The sequence below is a fragment of the Orcinus orca genome, chromosome 7 (assembly GCF_937001465.1).
Source record: "Orcinus orca chromosome 7, mOrcOrc1.1, whole genome shotgun sequence".
In the NCBI taxonomy this organism is placed as follows: Eukaryota; Metazoa; Chordata; class Mammalia; order Artiodactyla; family Delphinidae; genus Orcinus; species Orcinus orca.
Window position 1 is genome coordinate 49,550,608 of NC_064565.1, and position 17,389 is coordinate 49,567,996.

The 17,389-nt window shown below is 45.1% G+C and overlaps 2 protein-coding genes across 15 annotated transcripts in view; one reads left to right on the forward strand and one right to left on the reverse strand.

Annotated features, from left to right (window-relative positions):
* The first annotated feature begins 527 nt into the window (after positions 1 to 527).
* Positions 528 to 3,222, forward strand: LOC101290112 (zinc finger protein 786-like). Its single transcript, XM_033421747.2, has 3 exons — positions 528 to 1,308; positions 1,367 to 1,762; positions 1,845 to 3,222. Exons 1-3 carry the CDS (start codon positions 704 to 706, stop codon positions 2,560 to 2,562), a joined length of 1,719 nt encoding a protein of 572 aa, XP_033277638.1. The 5' UTR covers positions 528 to 703; the 3' UTR covers positions 2,563 to 3,222.
* Positions 3,223 to 11,858: 8,636 nt separating this feature from the next.
* Positions 11,859 to 17,389, reverse strand: part of RBMS1 (RNA binding motif single stranded interacting protein 1) — a 212,577-nt gene continuing 207,046 nt past the window's right edge. For 7 of the 14 annotated variants that reach the window (XM_049712070.1, XM_049712072.1, XM_049712069.1 and 4 more), the window contains 3 exons: positions 16,936 to 17,049; positions 15,523 to 15,607; positions 11,859 to 14,494 (listed from right to left, as the gene is read on the reverse strand). In XM_049712070.1, coding sequence (XP_049568027.1) covers positions 15,530 to 15,607; positions 16,936 to 17,049 — 192 coding nt within the window. In that variant the 3' untranslated portion in view covers positions 11,859 to 14,494; positions 15,523 to 15,529. The remainder of the gene's footprint in view (positions 14,495 to 15,522; positions 15,608 to 16,935; positions 17,050 to 17,389) is intronic. The other 7 variants (XM_049712075.1, XM_049712076.1, XM_049712074.1 and 4 more) reach the window with 3 other exon arrangements.

The following is a 17,389-nucleotide window of genomic DNA, read 5'->3' on the forward strand; positions in this document are numbered from 1 at the left end:
TATACAGTGAAATACTATGCAATGATAAAAATAAATTACAGCTAAGCAAAAATGCACGACTAAATCTTCAAGATATAATATTGAGCAAAAGATGCCAGACACAACGAAATATTGAAAGCACGATTCCACTTATAGAAAGTTCAAATATGGACAAAACTAAACTCTAGGTTTTAGGGAAGCATATTTAGGTGATACAATCATAAAGAAAAGCAAGGAGGTGAATAACATAAAGTCTGTGGAGTGTTACCTACTGAGCTGAAGGAGGGGTTGATGACTGTTAAGAGGCACAGCTGTCGGGGCATCTAGGGAGGGGGCCATGTTCTATTTCTCAACTCGGGTGGAGGTACAGGTACTCATTTTGCTACAAGACTTTGAGCTGTACATCTATGGTTTATGCACTTTTCTAAGCTTATTTCACAACTGAAAAAAAAGTTCAAAAGAAATTAGTTATTTATTGCCTAATTATTCCCAAGGAGTTTAAGTACTGAGTTGACTCTTAAAGGATAAATAGGAGTTATCCAGGTGGAGGAGACCATCCTAGGAGCGACACAAGAAGGGGCAAAGGTGCAAAGTACAGAGGTCGGCGAGGAGCGGCGGTGTGGGAGACCGCAGCCGCCGCTGCCGCAGGGAAGGTGCCGCGGGCAGCCGGGACTCCTGGCTTGGCTGTAACCCGGTCCGGGGCCAGGTGGGACCGCGAGGGCCCATGGCCGAGCCGGCTCCGTTACCTCTGACTTCTGAGGATGTGGCCGTTTATTTCTCCGAGCAAGAATGGCGGGATCTAGAGCCATGGCAGAAGGAGCTTTACAAGCAAGTAATGAACACCAATTATGAGATTCTTGTTTCTCTAGATGATGGACTTCCCAAACCAGAACTAATATCCTGGCTTGAACAGGGGAGAGAACTCTTCAGGATCTGGGGAGAATCACAAAAATCAGGAAACATAATTTGCACCTCTGCTGATTTGCATTTGGATCCAGTTATTGAGGGACAACTGTTTGTGGGAAGCCAGCAAGCTGTGAAACCAGGAGAAGCCCACTGCCATTTCCAAGTAGATCCTGTTCAGAGCCAGCGTTCCTCTGAACCCTTATTAAAAGTGAAGGGAAAAAGTGAAGATGTTTCCTTCAGGCCTGACCAAGTCGTCGCCCTCCTGAATCCACAAAGACATGATGCTCGGGCTCTAGTTCCAGTAGTCCACAGCTCCAGGGAACCCACCCAAAGAGACACAATCGTAAGTCCCAGGACTCTCGGTCCCCCCGGCTTCCAGGAAACCTCTGGGGAGGGCCTCCAGCACCCTTGCCCCGTCTGCGGGTAAGGCTTTTGGAAGAACCTCTCAGAGCCAGGGGAGCCAGAAGGACCCACCACACAGGGCCTGGAATCAGTTCCGCAAACAAACCGGCGCACAACAGCTGCTGAGCATCCCTCGGGGCCAGAGGCACTTCCGCTGTCCAGAATGTGGGCGGGGCTTCCGCCGGAAGTCGTGTTTGCTTAGACCCCTGGCAATCCACCCCGTGGAGAGCCAGCTGCTGGGCAGCGAGTGTGAAGTGTATGCCCACCACCTGCGCTCGGGGCAGAGGCCTTCCCAGTGCCCCGGCTGCGACGGGAGAGGCCAGGCTCCAGGAGAGAGGGTGCCGGGGCCGCCTCCGAGCAGGCTGAGCTCCCGCGCTTGGGAGAGAAGCCGGGCCTCAGCCCGGCTGGCGAGGAACGCCCGGAGGCTCTCGAGGCCGGCCTCCTGCGGCCCGTGCGGCCGGCGCTCCTCCCCGCAGTGCGGGCTTCCAGACCACACCCACGTGCACAGCGCAGAGCGGCCCTTCCGGTGCGCCGAGTGCGGCCGGGCCTCCCGCCAGCACGGGCGGCTGCGGCTCCACCGGAGGCTGCACTCAGATGAGCAGCCTTGGCTCCCGGCTGAGGAGGCACGGCGGCGAGAGGCCGCTCTCCTGCGGCGAGTGCGGACGCGGCTTCGCCCACCCGTGCAAGCTGTGCGAGCACCTGCGGGTGCACAGCGGCGAGCGGCCCTTCGGCTGCCCCGACTGCGGCCGCTGCTTCCGTCTCAAGGGGCAGCTGCGGAGCCACCAGCGCCTGCACACGGGGGAGAGGCCGTTCCCGTGCCCCGACTGCGGCAAGAGCTACTGCGTGAAGGCCGACATGAAGGCGCACCGGCTGCTGCACGGCGGCCGGATGCCCTTCTCCTGCGAGTGTGGCAAAGGCTTCGCCAAGGAGTCCAAGCTCGTGGAGCACATCAGGACGCACACAGGCGAGAAGCCCTTTCAGTGTTCCCAGTGCGACAAGAGCTTCCGCTTGAAGGCGCAGCTGCTCAGCCACCAGGGCCTGCACACCGGTGAGAGGCCTTTCCGCTACCCCGAGTGCGATAAAAACTTCCGGGAAAGGGGCCACAGGCCCGGCAGGCCGTTCGCTTGTGCAGACTGCGGCAAGGGCTTCATTTATAAGTCGAAACTTGCCGAACATATCAGAGTGCACACGAAGTCCTGTCGTGCTCCCAGTGAGCCTGACGTTAAGCAAAGGCTCGGCCAGCTGTTTGCGATGATCGAGGCCGACTGGATTTGAGGCCGAGTTCGGCGCCCAAAGCGGTCAGCAGAGTCGGTATTGCCAGGGAGTCCACAGCCAGCGCAGCCAAACCCAAAATCTGGTAAGACAGATGGAAGGAACAGGGGCCCTTGTTAAGCAAGAATGTGATACAGGTTAGGCGTGTGAGAAACCACAAAGATTCTCATTTAAAACATCACCAGCTGTGTTTTCTATCCATTGATAGAAAACAGTGGATAGAAACAATAGATAGGTTTGTTCTTCCCACCGTATTAACGGGTGATTTTCCCCAATGTGCTAATAAGCTAACTCTGAAATCCCAGCTTGAATTTAGACAGCAGGAAATCCCTCCAGTACTGTTCTCAAAGCTAAAAGGATGGGGTGACTGTTAAATGTCAGCTCTTCTTTTTTTCATAGTATGATGATAAGCAGGGGGTTTAACCCAGCGACTTTTGTTGCAGGCCTGATATGATAGGATTTGGTTTTGACTTATTTGAAGCTAATAGCAACAAAATGAGTTCTCCGACTCATGGTTTGTCTATGTGAATGCTGAAGTTTCACAGCAGGTTTCATAGTGATTATGCATGGTTACCCTTAAGGAAAAGCTGATAATTCAAGCAAAATTTGATTAATCTGGGTTGAAGAAAATAAAACCAAAGGTGCTAAGTTGAAAAAAAAAAAGGTGCAGAGTACAGAATGCTTCTGAGATTTTTTTGTTTTGGTTTTTTCTTTTTTTGTGGTACACGGGCCTCTCACTGTTGTGGCCTCTCCCGTTGCGGAGCACAGGCTCCGGACGCGCAGGCTCAGAGGCCACGGCTCACGGGCCCAGCCGCTCCGCGGCGTGTGGGATCTTCCCGGACCAGGGCAGGAACCCGTGTCCCCTGCATCAGCAGGCGGACTCTCAACCACTGCGACACCAGGGAAGCCCCGCTTCTGAGATTTTAAAGTTCAAGATGGGGTGTGGCTGGAGGTGAGGTCCCAAAGCCAGTGGAAATGAGGTCCTGGGGGAGCCAGGCATTTTAGACTTGGGCTGTGGAAGAACTTCAAGCTGGGGAATGAAATTTCAAGAAGAGGAGGCCTGTCAACAGTGACAAATGCAGCCAAGAGTTCATTCAGATCAGGATTGAGAGTTCTCTGACTTGGGAATCGGAGGTCCCTGTCCAGCCGGGATGGGAATGGTGCAGTGGAGAGCTGGCAGCAGAGCCCAGATTGCGGTAGGATGAGGTGGGACTGGAGGCAGGGAAGTGGAGACATCACCCTGGCCGCTGCTGCAGGGAGGCCCAGTTGGAGGAAAAGAGACATGAGACGGTTTCGATCGGTGAATTCACTCTTTCTCCATGACCACAAAAGGCTGTAGCTCTTTCTATTCTCAAAAACTCAAAGGCATTTATTGCAGAGACTTCAGAATTAACTCATGGGTAACGAGATGGTTCAACTTGGTAAGAAAGTAACCCCGCGTTTTGTGATGCTGGACTAGATTCGCTTGCGAGGCGCTGGAAAAACATCTGGGGAAATCAGGGGGCTGCTGCATTGGAGTTTCTGCAAAATGTTGGATTTGGGGCCTCAGAGATGGCAAGTCAGTGCAGGCACCTTAGAAGCATCTCTGTTTCTTTAATTTAATACACACCAAATTTGGTGGCTGAGAGCTTGTGAGAGACCAGCGTGTTTACCAGGCCCTTGGGGGACAGCTTTGCGAGGGTGATGTCAATCAACGGAGTTCCTTTTATCTTCTTTTTCTCTTCCACTCAAACTGTCTAATATTCGTTTTCCTACCTAGGTCCCTTTCTAAGTTGCTCTTTTCTTCTTCCTTTCTTTCTCTTCTTTCTGCCATCCTTCCATGTCTCTTTTTATGTCTCCTTTTTGGGTTTTCCACTTCCACACCATTCCTGTTCTTCAACTTTCTGTTTCAAAACTTTGACCGCATTCCATCTGACAGTGGGAGGAAAGCAGACTTCTTGGGGCAAATTTACGGCATCACAAAAGGCCCCCTTCCTCTGGAGAGGACTGACCCTCTTATGGCAGAATGACCCCTGTCCCCTGACAAAAGTTTTCATCTCCCTCTGGGCAGGGTAGGAGGAGAATTAACCTCCTCGCCATCCCAGACTCCCACGCAGACTGAGGTGTGAGAGCCTAAGCAGGAGAGTAAGTCTGAGGTATCTGTCCTGCTGAGGGGGTGTCAGAGATGGGAGGCTGGTCACAGACGGGATCTGATCGAATGAGTACAAGGATCAAGGATTTCGGGATCCAGGTTCCTTGGTGTCAGCAAAGAGAATTACAAATAAGGGAAAATGAATGCTGTTTTGTTGGAAAGGACTTGGAGGTATGGATGCAGATGTATGTTTTTCAGTATGTATAGATCATGGAGAAAATACAGATGTAAGTGTGTGTGTTGCACGCCTGTACCCACACACACACTCCTTATCCCTATTTACTGACGGGGCTGGAGAACAGTGACATGTCAGTAGCAATGAGTATATCTAGTGCCCAAACCTTACCTTCTAAACACCGTTCTCTGCTAAAAGGAACCAGGACTCCTTGGAGAAATGGCTGAATCTAGGACTGGAACAGGGAAAGTACAAGGCAAGCTTGGCACATCTGGCGGGGCCAGCAAGCAGGGAGGTTCTTGAAGAATAATGGGGATACACCTTTAAAAACACAGAAGGTGGCTTGCAGGAGTTCCCACAGGCCAAGTTAGGGACAATTTGAGCATCAAAACAAATACCGATTACGGATTCGCATCCATTGAACAGAAAGGACACCCTGAGTCCATACTCATAGAAATAAGTAAATGAATAAATTCGAGTTTGAGGAAGTTCAGCACGTTTTCATGGTTCCAAAACATCTCCCCACAAACTACTTAATCTCTGCAAAGTGAGAAAGAGTAACTTTACAGGGGAGACGCCTGGCAGACACCACCTTAATTAAGTGATCAAAGGGAATATCCTTGATAATGAGACAAATTGAAATCATGCACCTCCTGACGGGACGGAGCGAGGAGAACACAGCTCTTCTTTGGTGATATTCCTGCAAAAGGTGCAGAACCACACAGAAGCATCAAACAAACCAGTCTGAGGACACTCTGCAAAATAACTGGCCTGGAATCTTCAATTGTGTCCAAATCACAAAAGTCAACTAAAGACCGAGGAGATATTTTAGACTGAAGGAGACCAAAGGAACACGACGACTAAAGGCAATGCATGATTTTTGAACTGGATCTTTTTACTCCAAAGGCGTTACTGGAATAATCAGTGATGTTTCAGTGTGCCTTTCCTTATTTTGATGATTGTATTGTGGTCATATGGGAGAATGTCCTTGTTTGTAGAGGGTCATGGAGCTTTGGGTTGATAATTTGCTCTCAAATATATCAGGATAAAAGTTTTTTTTTTTTTTAATTTTTTGTACCGTACTTGCAATTTTTGTGTTTCAAAACTTTTTAAAAAATTAAATAAATTCAAAGGCACAACCACTTCGGGGGAAAAGAGAAAGATGTTATAAAGTAAACACAAGCTTCCCATTGAGAAAACATGAGAAATGTTGTGTTCATGATGGGCCACACAGATGTGCTTCGACATCCCTGGAGTTCCCTACGCTTTCTCCTCAGCTCTCAAGGGTCCTTTGATGAAAAAATAGAGAAGCATTATTAATTTTGAGAGTCTCTGGAAAGCTGCAGTATTAGGTAATGGGAAGTGCCATGATCCTGCTTCCCAGTTCACAGGTCTTGCCACAGAGGAGCAAGTGTCTGACCAAACGAGCCAGCCCAGACACTTGCCCCCGAGCTGCTGCTTCCAGTGGAATGGAAGAAATAGGACAGGGCCTTAGGCATCACTGGGAGTGCTCAGTAAGCCGCAGGATGACTTGGGCCTGGCACCTCTTTTTCCTTTGAGGATCTGAATGTGGAAGTGGAAGGAGCACCTAGAATGTTTGTGCCGTTGCAAAACAGACTTTTGTCCTTCAGAAGTAGAGCAATAGGCTTGGTGAGAGGGATGAAGTATACCGCCCAAGAACATTTGAGAAGAGGCGTAACTGAAAACGTCTGTTACGAGTCTACAGCATTCCAGAGTAACTTTCATGGAGTGGTGATTTGGGATGCTGTCCTTGACTTTCATTCAGAGGCCCTACCTGAAACCACCTTGGGAAAGTGTGATTGTGTGGGCAGAGAAAGGTGGCGGAAGACACTGTCCAGTGCTGCCTGCAGGAGTTCCTATCGAAATCTAGTAAATACTATCTTTTCCCAGAGGATCTGGTAGTCTTTGCTCCCTTTGAAAATAAAAGCTATAGATGTATGTACCTTTCTCCCTTTTCACCTTGGCTGCCGGGAAACTCAAAATCATTGAGGTTCAAGTATAGGGATGATGGAGGCCTTCTGGCTTGCAGAGCTACATTCTGTGCTCTCTTTATCTCTTTTCACTGTTAACTTCTCAAGCCCTGATTTTTACATTTATCTTACTGTGTTTCTGGTAAGTTGCTTCAAACCTTTGTAAAAATAAAGGTTTGTAAAACAAACAAAGACAGATGAATCGCTAGGAGAGTGAAAGCTGAGGGAAATAATATACGTATTATTCTTGCACATGTCAAAGCAATGTGTAACAAAGGGGATATGATGAGATTGCTGGCTAGACTTCTGTGAAGAAAGTAATAAACATGAGTTCTCAAGACTATAGTGGAGGTTGCGGGGGAGGCAGTCAGAAAACTACACAGGTGTTTGCAAATCCACAATCTGGTGTGTGCAGATCATCTGACCAAGGTAGTTTAAAGAAGACGACATTATTAAGAAAACGTATCCTACACCCTGATTATTTACAACAAAACAAAACAAAACAAGATGACACTTTCTTGTTACACATCCCAATATTTTCAGAGCAGGAGTGACGAAAGAAGTCAACTCTTTGGACATCTGCTCCAAGTCTCTGGCAAGGACAGAGCTACCAAAGACTTCATTTGTCTGCCCGACAATTTCATCTGTCAGGAGGCAGAGGAACTAGTGAGGAAATGGCTGCTTTGGAGTAAATTCTGATCAGTAAGAAAGGAACTAACTGGTTGGTAATGTGAAAATGACAAGAACCTCAGGAGAGTGTTTATGCCGTCTGGGCCCCTCACAGCACTCCCAAAGCTCTTTATTTAGATCACACTTTTGTTACTTCTCCTTGAACTATTGTCATTTATACACCGTCTCCTCACAAGAATGTTCCTTGAGGACTGGGACCACATCATGTCCTCTTTGTGTCTTCTGATGTCTGGTGCAGTATCTTTTAAATGGAAAAAAAAATTAATTGAATGTGCTGAACTGGAATATAATGAAAATAGCAACTCGCATAATTTTAGGATGATCTGACAACATTCTTTTAAAACTTTTTTTTCCTGATTATAAAATGTCTTCATTGTAGACAACTAGAAAAATTTGGAAAAGTATAACTGAGAAAATACAAACATTCCATAACCCTTTCACCCACAGCTAAGCACTTTGAAGTACCTCCTCATCTTTTTTTTTTTTTTTAAGATGCTGGGCCTAGGAGTTTATTAATTAATTTATTTTTGCTGTGTTGCGTCTTCGTTTCTGTGCGAGGGCTTTCTCTAGTAGTGGCAAGCAGGGGCCACTCTTCATCGCGGTGCGCGGGCCTCTCACTATCGCGGCCTTTGCTGTTGCGGAGCACAGGCTCCAGACGCGGGCTCAGTAGTTGTGGCTCATGGGCCTAGCTGCTCTGCAGCATGTGGGATCCTCCCAGACCAGGGCTCGAACCCGTATCCCCTGCATTAGCAGGCAGATTCTCAACCACTGTGCCACCAGGGAAGTCCCATCTTTTATACTTAAATATTGCTTCATAATTATAAGCATACTATATCTACAGTTCTGTGCCTGAGAGTTTTGTTCACCTTATATCTTGAGTATTTTTCATGCTGTGAAAATGTCTTCATTTAAAAATGGCTACGTAATATTCCATTGCATGTCTATTATAATTCATCATTGTGACAAAAAAAAGAAAAAAGAAAGAAAGGAATAGGGATTTTAATTGGCTACAAGCTTTAAGAACTGGGACGTCAATAAGGAGACCATTTCACCTCCAGCAGACAGATGGGGCTGAGCCGGGGAGACAGGTGAAGGCCCAGGCTATTCCTGCGGTTCTGGGTTTTATCTTGAGTCACCTGTGGTGCATCTGGAGGGTGACCTGATGGTGAGCCAGAGCTGATGAGTAACAGTTAAAGCTACAAGGAATGTTCAACCCAGAGAAGATTTGTGGAGCCAGGAGTTTTCCACATTTGAGAAATGACTGACTTGTCTCATTTTTAAAAAAGTTTTTTGAATAAATGGCTGTACATTAAAATAGAATTTTTGGGTATACAGCTCTATGAATTTTAGCTCAAATATAGATTTGTGTAACTACCATCATCAGGATATAGAACAGTTTCATCATTCTCCCCAAACTCCCCTGTGCTATCCCCTTTATGGTCACATCCTCCTGTCCCCTTTAACTCCTGGCAATCACTGATGTGTCGTCTGTCACTATGCTTTTGTCTTTTCAGGAATGGGAATGACGGACTTATTCTGTGGCATCTCAGTTGGCAGAACTAAGGCTGACAAGTAGAAATGACAAAGATGCAAATTTGACTCCATAAGCAAGTTTGAGAGCAGTTCCAAAAAAGATACAGGATGCCAGGAGAGGTGGGAAGTGCCCAGTCACTGGAGGTATTCAAGGAGAGGAAGTGGTTTCTGGGATACTAGAGGGTAGGAGATACCTGTAGTCTCGTTTATGATCCATATTTTGTGTCAATGAGCAGTGGAATATTCTAGATCAGATCTCAGTCTCTCTCTCACACACACACACACAAAAGGAATAATAGCATTAAAGTTTGTATTTAATCCAAAGCCACCTTTTTTCAATTCTGAGCAGCCCAGAGACCTGCCAGCACTTTCTTGTGCCTGCAGTCATGAAGTCTGGCAAGGCTTTTGACTTCCTTCCCTGTCCCCAAGCCCTTCCTTGAGCCTTAAAAGTCACATATAAGTTACTCCCCGTCTGAGCAACAATGCTCTCAGGAGGGAGCTACAGCATCGGGCAACGTTCTTACTACTAACCCGCAGTTCGAGTACCCTGTTATCCCCAGAGGTGTGTGCCTGGGGATCCTCGATTTCCACCAGGAGCACCCCCTGCGAGGCCCGGGTCGCCTGCCTTCAGGCTCACAGCTGCAGGTGAAGAGCCACAAAATCCTCCCTCTAGTGGCTCAAGTGAGAACATTCCCGGGCCCTGAAAAGACCCAGAGCGTCAAGACAGGACGTCCAAAGACAGGAGACACTCCTCCGGAGCCATTCCACAGGGCTGAAATTCCATCGCCTGGCCAAGGTCATCCACAGGAAGGGTGGGCGCACGGCACCGCCTCCCCAGCCGTACCAAGGACGCTGCGCTGGGCCCCGGGAGCGTTGCCCCGCAGCCCTGCTCCCCAGCGCCACCTGCCGGGGCTGCCTGCGGCCACCCCTCCCCCGCTCCCCGCCACTACCGAGGGGTGCTTATTTCATCACATTGCTATTGCAGGGGAAGAAGCTGCCCGGTTTTTCTTTAACCCTGGGCTGAATTTTCCTAACTACTTGCCATCTTCTGAAGATTTTCAGGCAAGGGCGGGGGGGCTGGGGGTGGTGGAGGAAGGTGGTGGTGACAGGTCTGTGACCTTTCTCCCAAGGCAGCTGCATCTTTTCCTCCGGCTACTCTGGTGGAATGAGACGATCGTTGTCAGATCTGAACATTTTTGAGCCCCTCCTCAGGCTGGGAGGCACTACCTTTCTCTTAGTGAATTTTTAACCAGCATCTGTGAAATTTGAGAGGAGGCGGAATTCATGCTCCAGCGGATGTACCTCCCGCCACTGCTCTTGAAGGGCATGGGTGGTGGGGAGAAAACGGGGCTCCTGTCCAACCCCTGCTCTCCCTCATCCCAGCCCATACAGAGAGAAATATGCACGCCCGGTTGTCGCTGCCAGCTTCCTCCCTCTTTTCCAGGCAAGAATTCCTCCCCGATCCTTGGACCCAGGCCATCTCAGACAAAGAGGGAGTCCTGGCCCCTGACGATGACCCGAGGAACCACAACATTTTAGCAAGGTGGGGTTGATCCCCAAAGGTGCCACAGGTCCTCTTTCTGTGTGTGAGCTACAGCTCTTTTTTATCCATCAGCATTCTGGCTTGCTTAGCCCTGTTGCACAGACAGAAAAGGTGCTCTGAAAAAGTGTTTATCAGTTTCTGTGTGAACGACAGCCCCCGGATGTCCCAGGACTCCAATGACATAAGCCGTCTTAAAATAAGAGAACAAAAATAAGGTTAACAAAACCTAAGGTGCCCAGCAGTATTTCTTTCCTGTCTCTGGTCAGTGGTCCTATGAAGGAGCATGGGGACAGTGTGAGGCTGGGACAGAACATGAGGCCACATAGCTTACATTCTTGGCAGCCTGCGTGTGTCTCAGTGAGGCTACACTCTGCTCCTGCCCCGACATCTTTTTCTCTGAAGCACTGGTTATCATTAGAGGACCGGGTTCCCTTTTCTCATAGAGCCAGTGAGTACTGGGGCTTTCTCGGCTCTGGCAAGGTAAATGCTCTAAACCCCATGTATCTAATTCACAGATCCCATCGTCCACACTGCGGCGGAGGCATACAGAAATGGAGGCTATGGATGTCCTTCTCGCCCACTCCTTTCATCAGGACAGAGCCACTGGGTAGCAGAAAAAGAAACCTTTACAACTACACTGAAACATTTCATTTACCTTGGGTAAGAGTCAATTTCTTGTACTAAGAGCCTCCCATAAAGCATGTCAGTGTGGGAAAGAGAGCTGTTGTCTCTGCCCCCTGAATGCTGCACCAGAGCCTCCTACTGGGAACAGCCAAACAAGGTCACTAAAGGAGGCCCGACGCATCAAGGCAGGGATAAGATCACCTTGAAATCCTTACCCGTGAGCTTGTTTACCAGAGATGGGGACACTGTTTTCATTCTGTCCTCCTTGCTGGGCAATGACAGTGCCACAGTCCAAAGGTAGCAGTAAGGAAGGAGGAAGGAGAGGGGCCTGGCTCTTTGGTGTTTAAGAACAGACCAAAGGTGGACTTTGCTGAGAGGAAACATGGTGAGCTAATGCTCGTCCCTGTACATGAACTGAAATAACCAAAAACAACAGGGTGGGAAGGTTTTTTCCAGTTCTTTTAAAGGAAATATATTTCAAGTACATATTGAATCTGAAAATAATTTTCAACTCAGTTTCAAACCAATCCACTGAGCTGAAAGAAGAGATCAGAAATGAAATGAAATTCTGATATACATTGAATCTAATCTAAAAAAAATTGACAGGGAAAATAAAATTTCAGATGTTTTTTATTCAAAGGTTCTCAAAAGAAATAAAACAGAAAAAGCTAACAATCTGATCAAATGTACAGTTCAAAAATGTCTTTTTGGCGTTTAACAACAAGTCCTAGGAAAGAAAACTACAGAGTTATCTTGAACCGGACAAATAAGTTACCACTGGCAAGTTTGTGGCACTAGTAAAACAAAAATAAAAAATTAACTCTCTTGATCATATAGATATCTCTATGAAAATCTTTTTTTTTCAATCTGTACAAAAGGTCTTTCTTCATAAATTAATTTTTTTTATAATTTAATGGCTGTCTACTATGTGATGTTTAACTGGTTTTTTTTCTTTTTTTATGTACAGAGGTTATGTTTCCCAAATCTTACCCAGACGAGTATGGCACTTAGTTCAGACACTTCTAGCAGCAGATTTCCCCTCCCCTCTGAGTTATCAAATTTCTGTCTTAACTAATGCAAAAATATCAAGTAGTGAGAGACCCAGGTTTACAATGTACTAGGTACAAAGAGGGTGCTGCGTTCAGTCTGGACTTTCACAAAGCAGTAATATTCCAGGGAGCATAGAACCAATAATACCACAACTTTAAAAAAGGAAACAAAAACAAAAACAAAAACACACTTCTCTTATGACTATGTAATTTTCACTAGAATCTACACTTCTCAGAGCAGCAAGGACTTTTGAAACTATGAAATATCACTGACATCTATAATCAAACACAAGCATAAATTTTAAGAACTAAAAAATACTCGAAAGAAATAACTGCTTAGGCCTAGCTCCTGAGCTAGGAAGGATTTGGTCTGTGGAAACAGGGAGGGCCAGCAACCTGTCCCAGCACAAAAGAAAATAGACTCTGAGGTAGATAACTGATCACACGCAGTTGACCAGACAAGTACACAGTTTTGGAAGACAACTTAATTTACCATTGCTTTTCAAACGTATGCAATTGTCTTAATAAAAGAGCTTTAATAACAGTGAATTATCTTATATGTACTAAAGTAGAAATAACTGTGTATTTATGAATCAGGAATTTCATAGTTTCAAAATTGGTTTTTCTTTACACTTAACACTTGTAGTGATGATGTAAAGTGTGGCACTGCTTGGATCCAAATCTTCCTTCATGCTTTTTTGTTTGTTTGTGTGTGTCCATACGTCAATTAAAATTATAAAACCTAAATCCAAAGGTACAAAAAAGGCACATTCTCCTAACCGCAAACTGGTCCGGCAAAAATAAAGAGCACAGAAGATGTGATGCTGAGACAAGCTGGAGCTACTGGTTACTGGCTCTTCGGTCTTTGGTGAAGTTACCTTTAAAAGTGCCAAGTAATTTTTGTTTCTCAAATTTACGTGATAGAGAGAGCTAGTAGCCAATTGTTTTGCTTCTATTCATATCTCAGCTTATGTTTGAAGATAAATCCTTACTTTTAACTTTTGCCATTTCGTTGCAATAGCAACATCTGTGGTTTTTTTCGGTTTGCCAGATCTCAGGCGTCATTCTCATTCTAAAGCACTATCGTTAGTATAAAGGAAGGACAAAACATTCGGTGACTCCCTCCCCTCCCCCCACCCCCTGCCCCTACGCTACCTACACTAAATCTAGAACATCAAGTTAGTTGTTTTTTTTTTTCCTGAAAAAAGGCAAAAAAGACTTTACATTGCATCATACAGCAGATATCCTAAATCAGTCAAACTATCAGAGGAAACTCTTGGCGTACAGCCTTACAAACAATTTACCCTATTAAAAGTTCCCCAGTCAGAAAATGTGTTTCACACAAAACAGTTTTCCCTTCTTGCATTTCACTACCTTACACATTATGTGAAAAATCATTAAAAACACCTACTACATATTTAAAAAAGCCAAAATTTCAGCAACTTTTATTGACTACCTTTTAAAAGCCCTATGCTGCTGTTTAACAAGGCATAATAGACCAGCCCATTTGGTCAAAGCATTCTACATCATTAGTTTGAACTAACTTTTACTGAAACAGCTACAGCATCAAAAGAGTTAAGGCAAATTGGAATTCATAGAAAAGGATAAGACACTTCACACTACGTGGAAAGGAAAACGGAAAGCTAAGAAAAGAGACACTGGCTGCAACACTCACACTGCAAGCACAGAACACCAGGGGTGAAGTTGGACTATTTAAACATCAGAAAGCCCATTTCATACAGCTGAAAAAAACACAAACGAAAACACAAAATGAACAAAACCACAAGAATCCGGTCATGCACTTGGGTAAGTCTTCATGGTCTTTGTGCATACCCAGAGAATTGAAGTTTTCTTTTTCTTTTTTTTTTTTTCCTTTTTTCTTTTTTTTTTCTTTTTTTGCATCATAACATTTGATAAAAATCTTTTTGTATTTTGTTGGTTTTTTTTTTCTTTTTCTTTCTTTTTTTTTTTTTTACTAAAATAAACCTGTTCAGGGGAACAGCTACTAGATGAATTTAAGGGTTTTATGCACCTTATAGAACTTATAGCAAAAATAGTTTTAGTTGATTTCATTATAAATAACGTTTTCAAGAACCTGTGCAAAACTGTCAATAATTTCCTAAAGCACAATTGATCAGAAAAATCCATGATTGTTCAGCCTTCACAACCTTCTTCATTTAAGCACACCCTTCTGTACATCTGGAAGAGAAAAAAAAATGCTTTTGTACATTTGGTGTAATATACCAGAGATTTGTCATTTCTTTCTTGTTTTAAAGATATGTGTTTGAGAAAGGCTCTGCTCATCGCTGGTGGTAGGCCAGTAAATGCAAACTCTGGAACTGAGGTCACTTTTTATGCCCCGAGTCCACCGTTCAAATCTGGGACCTGCAACATACTTCACCAGAGCAATCCAGAAACCCAGGTGTTGTAAGTTCCACGGAGCTGTTTTACGGCAATCTGCATGGCAGAGTGACTAGTTTTGAGATCCCTGGTCCAAGTGGGAGCTGGGAGAGCAATCTCTCAATATAAGGATAGTCATATTAGATTCACAGTCAATTCTGCTAATCTTGTAATGCTAGATTAAGCAAAATCTTATGCTATATTTCCTTTAGTTTGTGAGCATTAAAACAATATATATATATTACATATTTTATATATATATATATATAATATAAAAAAATATATAAATGTATTGTAGGACAAATTTGGTACTTGGCATTGTCTGATTATGTTACCAATCTTTTGGCAGGGGGTGGGTAGGGAGGAAGAGAGTATAAATATACATTTGACTTCAGTATAAGGCACTGTTCTTTTTGGACAGAATACTCATCTACAAATCCACAAAATCACTGATTTTTTTTTTTTTTTTTTTGGCGGTACGTGGGCCTCTCACTGTTGTGGCCTCTCCCGTTGCGGAGCACAGGCTCCGGATGCGCAGGCCCAGCGGCCATGGCTCACGGGCCCAGCCGCTCCGCGGCATGTGAGATCTTCCCGGACCGGGGCACGAACCCGGGTCCCCTGCATCGGCAGGCGGACTCTCAACCACTGTGCCACCAGGGAAGCCCCAAATCACTGATTTTAACATTCCAGTAACATTGGATTCCCTGGCCATGACTGAAGCAGTGTGGTGTGACCAGACCTGAGTTGTTTAAAGTACCATTTTGATACAAGAATCATAGACTTTTCTTGACTTGAGCCCTATAGTGATGGAGACCTTTCTCTCATACCTCACAGTTACTTATTGGGTTGAAAGGTATATGGAGAATGGTCATTAGACGTCTCTACAGCCACCTGCTGCTGACCACTCGCCTCCTACAACAAAGCAGAACAGATGAGACATGTGAGCAAAGAAATCCAAACTCTGTTACCCAGGTTGGACTGAGTCCCACATCTTAAAAACAAGCACTCCTTAAAAGTGATTTTCTTAATGTCATATAGAGCCTTCAAAGTTAATTATTTCCCTAAGAAGTTAAAATGTCTGATAGACCCAAAGAACCTCCTTTAACTTTTATGAGTTGCCTCTTCATATCAAGCTGCAATTTACCAAACAGATCTCTTCCCCTTTGGGGGCCAGATGTGACTTGGAATTCAGTATTTTCAGATTTTAGAATCTGAAACATGGTATGCATATGCTGTATATCAGAGACTATACCCAGTGGGGTCTAGGGCTGTACCTCATAATCAAACACATGAATAGGTCTGTGCTGAAAGGTATGAATATGCAGTGTAAATGGGGTAAAGATCTTGTCTTACATCAGTTCAGCTTGGGTTCTGTCACAGGTCAGGTGTTTTGCTAAAGTAGTTACAAGGAAAATTTTTCGTTTCAGATTTGTTTGTTCCAGCATTGCAGATAAGGGGTTCTGGTAACTGTGGCTATCAATAACTGCACAAATTTCAATCATTTAGAAGCAAACAAAACACATCCCACCTCCCCTGTAATCCAGCCACAGTCCTGGGGTTGTTTCTGGAACTGGAACCTATGGGATCTGCCTAGCAGGGGGGGATCGACTGGGTTGATGAATTTCCTTGGAATTTCAAGGGTACTTTGCAGGAAAACACTATGCTTTCTGCCCAACTTGAATTCAAATGTCAGACTTCTTCCATATCAATATCATAACAGTATCTTCCGTTACAAGAACTAAGAGTTATTTAGCTCTACTAAGTCTCTATAAAAACAGGTATGGTGTGTTCCTCATCCCTGTTACAGTTCTGAAACTTTTTTTTTCAAGTATCTTAGTGATGACAAGTTAATTTTTGTAATTATTACTGATATAATCTTTGGTACTAGTATTGCAAATTCCAGCTTTATCAAGAACCTGTGTTTTAATTTGCCTGTAAGCGTCATTTTACAGGAGACAAGAACCTGTGTTTTAATTTGCCTGTAAGCGTCATTTTACAGGAGACAAGATAGAGCCTTGAAGGGGTATGAAATGTGCTACAAGCCTAGAAAATATCAGTATTTCTGGGAGTCTTGGGGGTGTGGCTTGGATGCTGTTTACTAACTTGTATGCAGAGAATATTTCATAGTTGAAAACAACTCTAGGCATAGACTCCCTCTCAACTCGATTCTTTATGCAAATGTTTGACTTTCGATTGATTCTTCTTTGAGTTCTATTTAACCCATTTCTGAAATTACTCACTGCCAGAACGGCCACTGGACAGTCTATACCAACCTCCACAGGAACCGCCGGCGTCTGCACGTGGGTATACTGTGGCAGGTAGGCCCCCTGCACAGCTGACGTGGCAGGCATGTACTGGAAAGAAGAATACAGTCAGCATGGCCAACGACGAGCCATGGGTGATGGTCACTACAGTTTCTCGTCCTCGGTAATTCAGCATCACTAACGTGCTATTTTATTCAAGAAGGTCTCTCCCTCAAAGGACCTCATGAGTTTCCAGCAGCCCCTTGAACCAGTATCTAGAATTGTTTCCATAGGTGGAGCCCCAAGAAGTAAATGACTTATTACATCTTTAGCAGGTCACTGAAAAATGGGAAATGGACCCTTGCTTTCCTGATGCCGACAGCCATCCTTCTCTGAAGGCAGGAGAGGTTTCTCACTGGATGTGTGTGGCCCTGGCTTAGCCTTTACAAAC

Excerpts from the sequence above, each read along its gene's own strand:
- LOC101290112 (XM_033421747.2), top strand. The coding sequence starts at position 704 with ATGGCCGAGCCGGCTCCGTTACCTCTGACTTCTGAGGATGTGGCCGTT. Across the intron at positions 1,309-1,366 it reads CACCCTTGCCCCGTCTGCGG|GGCCTGGAATCAGTTCCGCA; the intron begins GTAAGGCTTTTG and ends CCCACCACACAG. Across the intron at positions 1,763-1,844 it reads GGCCGGCGCTCCTCCCCGCA|CACGGGCGGCTGCGGCTCCA; the intron begins GTGCGGGCTTCC and ends GCCTCCCGCCAG.